This window comes from Montipora foliosa, chromosome 9 (assembly GCF_036669935.1).
Source record: "Montipora foliosa isolate CH-2021 chromosome 9, ASM3666993v2, whole genome shotgun sequence".
NCBI classification, from domain to species: domain Eukaryota; kingdom Metazoa; phylum Cnidaria; class Anthozoa; order Scleractinia; family Acroporidae; genus Montipora; species Montipora foliosa.
Window position 1 is genome coordinate 10314502 of NC_090877.1, and position 11669 is coordinate 10326170.

The following is an 11669-nucleotide window of genomic DNA, read 5'->3' on the forward strand; positions in this document are numbered from 1 at the left end:
ATCTGCGACTCCAGTGCTTACCATGAATGACACAGATAAAATGACTTTTCTTTTCATATATAAGCCATCGAAATCGTACGCTATATCCCCTCACGTAATGGACAAGGGCGGTTCTGAGAAAGCTGTAGAGTAGGCGTGGGATTTGTCACATATGGTTTAGGGGCGAATCACTATTCTCTCTCCCTCAATGCCGAACCGGGAGGGCAAGGTCGGTTAGCAGAAAGCAGCGGGGGGGGGAAGGGCCAACTGACGTCCAAAAGCGATCGCACGGGCCGAAATCCCGCGGATGACTCGTTTGGTACGACGCTCCCAGCCGCCAGTGTCTGGACGGGGTACGGCTTTTCTCTCTTTTTCCTCCTCTGATGAAATGCGAAATCGGGAGTCCCTTTCCCCTTGTCATGGGAATGGCAGAATACCCGAATTCTTTTTGGGCCATGAGCGCGAGGCAACTTTAAAAAAACGCACGAGACTGGCCCGCATCGAATGGCTGAAGCAAGGCCAGAGGACAATGATTTCTAGCCAGATACTTAGGAAGTAGGCCTGGTGTGTGCTGTGTAACTTAGATTTTGGATCTCTGAACAAGTTGTATCATAGAAAATTCGCGACTAATTGTGTGCTTTCATTTCGGCTGTAATTTTCGTGTCAAAGGAACGGTATAATAATGGTAAATAAAAAGAATAACGATATTTATATTTTGGCAGATTACCTGTCCTCGTTACTACGAAAGTCAATGCATCTACATCGTAGGCAATAAGCGCATTCAAAATTTCCTCGTATTAATTGATGAAAGTATGGTTTGTTTGTTTTGTTTTTTTTAAAAAGGGTTTTCCTGCTTATATGAAACATACCTGTTCTCTCCTGTCCCTCTTCTTATGCATGATCGTTCGGCGGAAATTACATTCTGTCCCTCAAATAAAGCTGGAAAACAGCCAGTTATGGTCTTAGTTCTCTTTTTTTTTTCTTGACGTATCAGCTAAGTTACAGAATGCGCTAACGGTTTTATTCCGTACCAGCTGTAAGTTTACTGGTTTTAAAAGAGAAATCCAGGGCCGCATTTTGTCCAGCGGCCGTTTCCTTTTTAATGAATATATCTTCAAATATGATGTATTTAGTAGGTATCTGTATATGCGATGTAGTTTTTAGCTGTAAATGCAATGTCCTCGAAGATATTAGCTCCTGTAGTTATTACGGAATTCGAGATGAAAAATAAAGCTTATGCCCTGTATGCTATGTTACCTTTAGCAGGGCGCATGCGCACACTTTGTAATGTGCGACTCCAGTGCCCTGACCATATGGAACAGAATATCAAATTGACTTTCTTCTTTTCAATATATAAGCCATCGAAATCGTAACGCTATATGTAATGACAAGGGAGGTCTTGAGAAGGAAGCTGTGAGTAGGCGTGGGATTTGTAACATATGTTTTAGGGGCCGACATATCTCTCCCTCAATGCCGTACCGGGAGGCAAGGTCGGTAGCAGAAAAGCAGCGAAGGGCAAACGTGCGTCCAAAGGCGATTCGCACCGGGCCGAAATATCCCCGGAGGGATGACTCGTTTGGGTACGCACGCTCCAGCGCCAGTCGGATCTGGACCGGTACGGCTTTTTTCCCTCTCTTTTCCTCCTCTATGAAATGAGAATCGGGAGTCTTCCCTTGATCATGGAATGGCAGAATTACCCAGACATTCTTTTGGGCATGAGCGAGGCAACTTTAAAAAAAGCACGAGACTGGCCCTCATCGAATGGGCCTGAAGCGCGGCCCAGAGGAAATGATTTCTAGCCAGATACTTAGGAGTAGGCCTGGTGTGTGCTGTTAACTTAGATTTTGGTAAATGTCTGAAACAAGTTTTTATTCATAGAAAAGTTCGCCGACTAAGTTTGTGCTTTCATTTCGCTGGTAATTTTCGTGTGTCAAAGGAACGGTCTAATAATGTAAATAAACGAATAACGATATTTGATATTTGCAGATTACCTGTAATTCTTACTACGAAAGTCAAGCTCTACAATCGTCTATGCAATAAGCGCATTCAAAATTTCCTCGTATTACTTGAATGAAAGTATGCGTTTTTTGTTTTGTTTTTTTACAAAAGTGTTTTTCTGCTTATATGAAACTACCTTTTCGCTCCTGTCCCCTTCTTATGCATGTTGTTCGCGTAAATTACATTCTGTCCCCTCAATAAAGCTGGACCAGCCAGTTATGGTCTTAGTTCTCTTTTTTCTTACGTATCATCTAAGTTACAGAATGCGCTACCTGTGTTTATCCGTACCTGAGTTTACTGGTTTAAAAGAGAAATCCAGGGCCGCATTTTGTACAGCGGCTTTCCTTTTTAATGAATATATTCAAATATGATGTATTTATAGGTATCTGTATATGCTATGTATTTTAGCTGTAAATGCAATGTCTCGAAGATATTAGCTCCTGTAGTTATTCGGAAATTCGAGATGAAAAATAAAGCTTATTGCCTGTATGTATGTTACCTTTAGCAGGGCGCATGCGCACACTTTGTAATCTGCGGACTCCAGTGCTTACCATATGACAGATAAAATGACTTTTCTTTTCATATATAAGCCATCGAAATCGTACGCTATATTGTAATTGACAAGGGCGGTCTGAGAAGCGTGAGTAGGCGTGGGATTTGTCACATATGGTTTAGGGGCCGACATATCTCTCCCTCAATGCCGTACCGGGAGGCAAGGTCGGTAGCAGAAAGCAGCGAAGGGCCAACTGCGTCCAAAAGCGATCGCACGGGCCGAAATCCCGGGATGACTCGTTTGGTACGACGCTCCAGCGCCAGTGTCTGGAGGTACTGCTTTTTCTCTCTTTTCCCCTCTATGAAATGAGAATCGGGAGTCTTCCCTTGTCATGGAATGGCAGAATTACCCAGAATTCTTTTTGGGCATGAGCGAGGCAACTTTAAAAAAAGCACGAGACTGGCCCTCATCGAATGGCTGAAGCGCGGCCAGAGGAAATGATTTCTAGCCAGATACTTAGGAGTAGGCCTGGTGTGTGCTGTTAACTTAGATTTTGGATTTCTGAAACAAGTTTTTATCATAGAAAATTCGCGACTAAGTTGTGCTTTCATTTCGCTGTAATTTTCGTGTCAAAGGAACGGTATAATAATGTAAATAAAAGAATAACGATATTTATATTTGCAGATTACCTGTCCTCTTACTACGAAAGTCAAGCTCTACATCTCTATGCAATAAGCGCATTCAAAATTTCCTCGTATTACTTGATGAAAGTATGGTTTTTTGTTTTGTTTTTTTAAAAAGGGTTTTTCTGCTTATATGAAACTACCTTTTCTCTCCTGTCCCCTTCTTATGCATGATGTTCGCGGAAATTACATTCTGTCCCTCAATAAAGCTGGAACAGCCAGTTATGGTCTTAGTTCTCTTTTTTCTTACGTATCAGCTAAGTTACAGAATGCGCTAACGGTTTTTATCCGTAACTTAGTTTACTGGTTTTAAAAGAGAAATCCAGGGCCGCATTTTGTACAGCGGCTTTCCTTTTTAATGAATATATCTTCAAATATGATGTATTTAGTAGGTATCTGTATATGCTATGTATTTTAGCTGTAAATGCAATGTCTCGAAGATATTAGCTCCTGTAGTTATTCGGAAATTCGAGATGAAAAATAAAGCTTATGCCTGTATGTATGTTACCTTTAGCAGGGCGCATGCGCACACTTTGTAATGTGCGACTCCAGTGCTTACCATATGACAGATAAAATGACTTTTCTTTTCAATATATAAGCCATCGAAATCGTACGCTATATTGTAATGACAAGGGCGGTCTGAGAAGCTGTGAGTAGGCGTGGGATTTGTCACATATGGTTTAGGGGCCGACATATCTCTCCCTCAATGCCGTACCGGGAGGCAAGGTCGGTAGCAGAAAGCAGCGAAGGGCCAACTGCGTCCAAAAGCGATCGCACGGGCCGAAATCCCGGGATGACTCGTTTGGTACGACGCTCCAGCGCCAGTGTCTGGAGGTACTGCTTTTTCCTCTCTTTCCTCCTCTATGAAATGAGAATCGGGAGTCTTCCCTTGGCATGGAAAGGCATAATTACCCATTATTCTTTTGGGCATGAGCGAGGCAACTTTAAAAAAAGCACGAGACTGGCCCTCATCGAATGGCTGAAGCGCGGCCAGAGGAAATGATTTCTAGCCAGATACTTAGGAGTAGGCCTGGTGTGTGCTGTTAACTTAGATTTTGGATTTCTGAACAAGTTTTTATCATAGAAAATTCGCGACTAAGTTGTGCTTCATTTCGCTGTAATTTTCGTGTCAAAGGAACGGTATAATAATGTAAATAAAAGAATAACGATATTTATATTTGCAGATTACCTGTCCTCTTACTACGAAAGTCAAGCTCTACATCTCTATGCAATAAGCGCATTCAAAATTTCCTCGTATTACTTGATGAAAGTATGGTTTTTTGTTTTGTTTTTTTTAAAAAGGGTTTTCTGCTTATATGAAAATACCTTTTCTCTCCTGTCCCCTTCTTATGCATGATGTTCGCGGAAATTACATTCTGTCCCTCAATAAAGCTGGAACAGCCAGTTATGGTCTTAGTTCTCTTTTTTCTTACGTATCAGCTAAGTTACAGAATGCGCTAACGGTTTTTATCCGTACCTGAGTTTACTGGTTTTAAAAGAGAAATCCAGGGCCGCATTTTGTACAGCGGCTTTCCTTTTTAATGAATATATCTTCAAATATGATGTATTTAGTAGGTATCTGTATATGCTATGTATTTTAGCTGTAAATGCAATGTCTCGAAGATATTAGCTCCTGTAGTTATTCGGAAATTCGAGATGAAAAATAAAGCTTATGCCTGTATGTATGTTACCTTTAGCAGGGCGCATGCGCACACTTTGTAATCTGCGACTCCAGTGCTTACCATATGACAGATAAAATGACTTTTCTTTTCAATATATAAGCCATCGAAATCGTACGCTATATTGTAATGACAAGGGCGGTCTGAGAAGCTGTGAGTAGGCGTGGGATTTGTCACATATGGTTTAGGGGCCGACATATCTCTCCCTCAATGCCGTACCGGGAGGCAAGGTCGGTAGCAGAAAGCAGCGAAGGGCCAACTGCGTCCAAAAGCGATCGCACGGGCCGAAATCCCGGGATGACTCGTTTGGTACGACGCTCCAGCGCCAGTGTCTGGAGGTACTGCTTTTTCCTCTCTTTTCCTCCTCTATGAAATGAGAATCGGGAGTCTTCCCTTGTCATGGAATGGCAGAATTACCCAGAATTCTTTTTGGGCATGAGCGAGGCAACTTTAAAAAAAGCACGAGACTGGCCCTCATCGAATGGCTGAAGCGCGGCCAGAGGAAATGATTTCTAGCCAGATACTTAGGAGTAGGCCTGGTGTGTGCTGTTAACTTAGATTTTGGATTTCTGAACAAGTTTTTATCATAGAAAATTCGCGACTAAGTTGTGCTTTCATTTCGCTGTAATTTTCGTGTCAAAGGAACGGTATAATAATGTAAATAAAAGAATAACGATATTTATATTTGCAGATTACCTGTCCTCTTACTACGAAAGTCAAGCTCTACATCTCTATGCAATAAGCGCATTCAAAATTTCCTCGTATTACTTGATGAAAGTATGGTTTTTGTTTTGTTTTTTTTAAAAAGGGTTTTTCTGCTTATATGAAAACTACCTTTTCTCTCCTGTCCCCTTCTTATGCATGATGTTCGCGGAAATTACATTCTGTCCCTCAATAAAGCTGGAACAGCCAGTTATGGTCTTAGTTCTCTTTTTTCTTACGTATCAGCTAAGTTACAGAATGCGCTACGGTTTTTATCCGTACCTGAGTTTACTGGTTTAAAAGAGAAATCCAAGGCCGCATTTTGTACAGCGGCTTTCCTTTTTAATGAATATATCTTCAAATATGATGTATTTAGTAGGTATCTGTATATGCTATGTATTTTAGCTGTAAATGCAATGTCTCGAAGATATTAGCTCCTGTAGTTATTCGGAAATTCGAGATGAAAAATAAAGCTTATGCCTGTATGTATGTTACCTTTAGCAGGGCGCATGCGCACACTTTGTAATCTGCGACTCCAGTGCTTACCATATGACAGATAAAATGACTTTTCTTTTCAATATATAAGCCATCGAAATCGTACGCTATATTGTAATGACAAGGGCGGTCTGAGAAGCTGTGAGTAGGCGTGGGATTTGTCACATATGGTTTAGGGGCCGACATATCTCTCCCTCAATGCCGTACCGGGAGGCAAGGTCGGTAGCAGAAAGCAGCGAAGGGCCAACTGCGTCCAAAAGCGATCGCACGGGCCGAAATCCCGGGATGACTCGTTTGGTACGACGCTCCAGCGCCAGTGTCTGGAGGTACTGCTTTTTCCTCTCTTTTCCTCCTCTATGAAATGAGAATCGGGAGTCTTCCTTGTCATGGAATGGCAGAATTACCCAGAATTCTTTTGGGCATGAGCGAGGCAACTTTAAAAAAAGCACGAGACTGGCCCTCATCGAATGGCTGAAGCGCGGCCAGAGGAAATGATTTCTAGCCAGATACTTAGGAGTAGGCCTGGTGTGTGCTGTTAACTTAGATTTTGGATTTCTGAACAAGTTTTTATCATAGAAAATTCGCGACTAAGTTGTGCTTTCATTTCGCTGTAATTTTCGTGTCAAAGGAACGGTATAATAATGTAAATAAAAGAATAACGATATTTATATTTGCAGATTACCTGTCCTCTTACTACGAAAGTCAAGCTCTACATCTCTATGCAATAAGCGCATTCAAAATTTCCTCGTATTACTTGATGAAAGTATGGTTTTTTGTTTTGTTTTTTTAAAAAGGGTTTTTCTGCTTATATGAAAACTACCTTTTCTCTCCTGTCCCCTTCTTATGCATGATGTTCGCGGAAATTACATTCTGTCCCTCAATAAAGCTGGAACAGCCAGTTATGGTCTTAGTTCTCTTTTTTCTTACGTATCAGCTAAGTTACAGAATGCGCTAACGGTTTTTATCCGTACCTGAGTTTACTGGTTTTAAAAGAGAAATCCAGGGCCGCATTTTGTACAGCGGCTTTCCTTTTAATGAATATATCTTCAAATATGATGTATTTAGTAGGTATCTGTATATGCTATGTATTTTAGCTGTAAATGCAATGTCTCGAAGATATTAGCTCCTGTAGTTATTCGGAAATTCGAGATGAAAAATAAAGCTTATGCCTGTATGTATGTTACCTTTAGCAGGGCGCATGCGCACACTTTGTAATCTGCGACTCCAGTGCTTACCATATGACAGATAAAATGACTTTTCTTTTCAATATATAAGCCATCGAAATCGTACGCTATATTGTAATGACAAGGGCGGTCTGAGAAGCTGTGAGTAGGCGTGGGATTTGTCACATATGGTTTAGGGGCCGACATATCTCTCCCTCAATGCCGTACCGGGAGGCAAGGTCGGTAGCAGAAAGCAGCGAAGGGCCAACTGCGTCCAAAAGCGATCGCACGGGCCGAAATCCCGGGATGACTCGTTTGGTACGACGCTCCAGCGCCAGTGTCTGGAGGTACTGCTTTTTCCTCTCTTTTCCTCCTCTATGAAATGAGAATCGGGAGTCTTCCCTTGTCATGGAATGGCAGAATTACCCAGAATTCTTTTTGGGCATGAGCGAGGCAACTTTAAAAAAAGCACGAGACTGGCCCTCATCGAATGGCTGAAGCGCGGCCAGAGGAAATGATTTCTAGCCAGATACTTAGGAGTAGGCCTGGTGTGTGCTGTTAACTTAGATTTTGGATTTCTGAACAAGTTTTTATCATAGAAAATTCGCGACTAAGTTGTGCTTTCATTTCGCTGTAATTTTCGTGTCAAAGGAACGGTATAATAATGTAAATAAAAGAATAACGATATTTATATTTGCAGATTACCTGTCCTCTTACTACGAAAGTCAAGCTCTACATCTCTATGCAATAAGCGCATTCAAAATTTCCTCGTATTACTTGATGAAAGTATGTTTTTTGTTTTGTTTTTTTTAAAAAGGGTTTTTCTGCTTATATGAAAACTACCTTTTCTCTCCTGTCCCCTTCTTATGCATGATGTTCGCGGAAATTACATTCTGTCCCTCAATAAAGCTGGAACAGCCAGTTATGGTCTTAGTTCTCTTTTTTCTTACGTATCAGCTAAGTTACAGAATGCGCTAACGGTTTTTATCCGTACCTGAGTTTACTGGTTTTAAAAGAGAAATCCAGGGCCGCATTTTGTACAGCGGCTTTCCTTTTTAATGAATATATCTTCAAATATGATGTATTTAGTAGGTATCTGTATATGCTATGTATTTTAGCTGTAAATGCAATGTCTCGAAGATATTAGCTCCTGTAGTTATTCGGAAATTCGAGATGAAAAATAAAGCTTATGCCTGTATGTATGTTACCTTTAGCAGGGCGCATGCGCACACTTTGTAATCTGCGACTCCAGTGCTTACCATATGACAGATAAAATGACTTTTCTTTTCAATATATAAGCCATCGAAATCGTACGCTATATTGTAATGACAAGGGCGGTCTGAGAAGCTGTGAGTAGGCGTGGGATTTGTCACATATGGTTTAGGGGCCGACATATCTCTCCCTCAATGCCGTACCGGGAGGCAAGGTCGGTAGCAGAAAGCAGCGAAGGGCCAACTGCGTCCAAAAGCGATCGCACGGGCCGAAATCCCGGGATGACTCGTTTGGTACGACGCTCCAGCGCCAGTGTCTGGAGGTACTGCTTTTTCCTCTCTTTTCCTCCTCTATGAAATGAGAATCGGGAGTCTTCCCTTGTCATGGAATGGCAGAATTACCCAGAATTCTTTTGGGCATGAGCGAGGCAACTTTAAAAAAAGCACGAGACTGGCCCTCATCGAATGGCTGAAGCGCGGCCAGAGGAAATGATTTCTAGCCAGATACTTAGGAGTAGGCCTGGTGTGTGCTGTTAACTTAGATTTTGGATTTCTGAACAAGTTTTTATCATAGAAAATTCGCGACTAAGTTGTGCTTTCATTTCGCTGTAATTTTCGTGTCAAAGGAACGGTATAATAATGTAAATAAAAGAATAACGATATTTATATTTGCAGATTACCTGTCCTCTTACTACGAAAGTCAAGCTCTACATCTCTATGCAATAAGCGCATTCAAAATTTCCTCGTATTACTTGATGAAAGTATGGTTTTTTGTTTTGTTTTTTTTAAAAAGGGTTTTTCTGCTTATATGAAAACTACCTTTTCTCTCCTGTCCCCTTCTTATGCATGATGTTCGCGGAAATTACATTCTGTCCCTCAATAAAGCTGGAACAGCCAGTTATGGTCTTAGTTCTCTTTTTTCTTACGTATCAGCTAAGTTACAGAATGCGCTAACGGTTTTTATCCGTACCTGAGTTTACTGGTTTTAAAAGAGAAATCCAGGGCCGCATTTTGTACAGCGGCTTTCCTTTTTAATGAATATATCTTCAAATATGATGTATTTAGTAGGTATCTGTATATGCTATGTATTTTAGCTGTAAATGCAATGTCTCGAAGATATTAGCTCCTGTAGTTATTCGGAAATTCGAGATGAAAAATAAAGCTTATGCCTGTATGTATGTTACCTTTAGCAGGGCGCATGCGCACACTTTGTAATCTGCGACTCCAGTGCTTACCATATGACAGATAAAATGACTTTTCTTTTCAATATATAAGCCATCGAAATCGTACGCTATATTGTAATGACAAGGGCGGTCTGAGAAGCTGTGAGTAGGCGTGGGATTTGTCACATATGGTTTAGGGGCCGACATATCTCTCCCTCAATGCCGTACCGGGAGGCAAGGTCGGTAGCAGAAAGCAGCGAAGGGCCAACTGCGTCCAAAAGCGATCGCACGGGCCGAAATCCCGGGATGACTCGTTTGGTACGACGCTCCAGCGCCAGTGTCTGGAGGTACTGCTTTTTCCTCTCTTTTCCTCCTCTATGAAATGAGAATCGGGAGTCTTCCCTTGTCATGGAATGGCAGAATTACCCAGAATTCTTTTTGGGCATGAGCGAGGCAACTTTAAAAAAAGCACGAGACTGGCCCTCATCGAATGGCTGAAGCGCGGCCAGAGGAAATGATTTCTAGCCAGATACTTAGGAGTAGGCCTGGTGTGTGCTGTTAACTTAGATTTTGGATTTCTGAACAAGTTTTTATCATAGAAAATTCGCGACTAAGTTGTGCTTTCATTTCGCTGTAATTTTCGTGTCAAAGGAACGGTATAATAATGTAAATAAAAGAATAACGATATTTATATTTGCAGATTACCTGTCCTCTTACTACGAAAGTCAAGCTCTACATCTCTATGCAATAAGCGCATTCAAAATTTCCTCGTATTACTTGATGAAAGTATGGTTTTTTGTTTTGTTTTTTTTAAAAAGGGTTTTTCTGCTTATATGAAAACTACCTTTCTCTCCTGTCCCCTTCTTATGCATGATGTTCGCGGAAATTACATTCTGTCCCTCAATAAAGCTGGAACAGCCAGTTATGGTCTTAGTTCTCTTTTTTCTTACGTATCAGCTAAGTTACAGAATGCGCTAACGGTTTTTATCCGTACCTGAGTTTACTGGTTTTAAAAGAGAAATCCAGGGCCGCATTTTGTACAGCGGCTTTCCTTTTTAATGAATATATCTTCAAATATGATGTATTTAGTAGGTATCTGTATATGCTATGTATTTTAGCTGTAAATGCAATGTCTCGAAGATATTAGCTCCTGTAGTTATTCGGAAATTCGAGATGAAAAATAAAGCTTATGCCTGTATGTATGTTACCTTTAGCAGGGCGCATGCGCACACTTTGTAATCTGCGACTCCAGTGCTTACCATATGACAGATAAAATGACTTTTCTTTTCAATATATAAGCCATCGAAATCGTACGCTATATTGTAATGACAAGGGCGGTCTGAGAAGCTGTGAGTAGGCGTGGGATTTGTCACATATGGTTTAGGGGCCGACATATCTCTCCCTCAATGCCGTACCGGGAGGCAAGGTCGGTAGCAGAAAGCAGCGAAGGGCCAACTGCGTCCAAAAGCGATCGCACGGGCCGAAATCCCGGGATGACTCGTTTGGTACGACGCTCCAGCGCCAGTGTCTGGAGGTACTGCTTTTTCCTCTCTTTTCCTCCTCTATGAAATGAGAATCGGGAGTCTTCCCTTGTCATGGAATGGCAGAATTACCCAGAATTCTTTTTGGGCATGAGCGAGGCAACTTTAAAAAAAGCACGAGACTGGCCCTCATCGAATGGCTGAAGCGCGGCCAGAGGAAATGATTTCTAGCCAGATACTTAGGAGTAGGCCTGGTGTGTGCTGTTAACTTAGATTTTGGATTTCTGAACAAGTTTTTATCATAGAAAATTCGCGACTAAGTTGTGCTTTCATTTCGCTGTAATTTTCGTGTCAAAGGAACGGTATAATAATGTAAATAAAAGAATAACGATATTTATATTTGCAGATTACCTGTCCTCTTACTACGAAAGTCAAGCTCTACATCTCTATGCAATAAGCGCATTCAAAATTTCCTCGTATTACTTGATGAAAGTATGGTTTTTTGTTTTGTTTTTTTTAAAAAGGGTTTTTCTGCTTATATGAAAACTACCTTTTCTCTCCTGTCCCCTTCTTATGCATGATGTTCGCGGAAATTACATTCTGTCCCTCAATAAAGCTGGAA

At 41.2% G+C, this 11669-nt stretch overlaps 1 protein-coding gene across 1 annotated transcript in view; it reads right to left on the reverse strand.

Moving 5' to 3' along the window:
* Window positions 1-878, reverse strand: part of LOC137971430 (DNA polymerase delta subunit 2-like) — an 11771-nt gene extending 10893 nt beyond the window's left edge. The window contains exon 1 of the mRNA XM_068818259.1: window positions 849-878. Within this exon, the coding sequence (XP_068674360.1) occupies window positions 849-878 (30 nt within the window). The remainder of the gene's footprint in view (window positions 1-848) is intronic.
* Window positions 879-11669: the final 10791 nt, after the last annotated feature.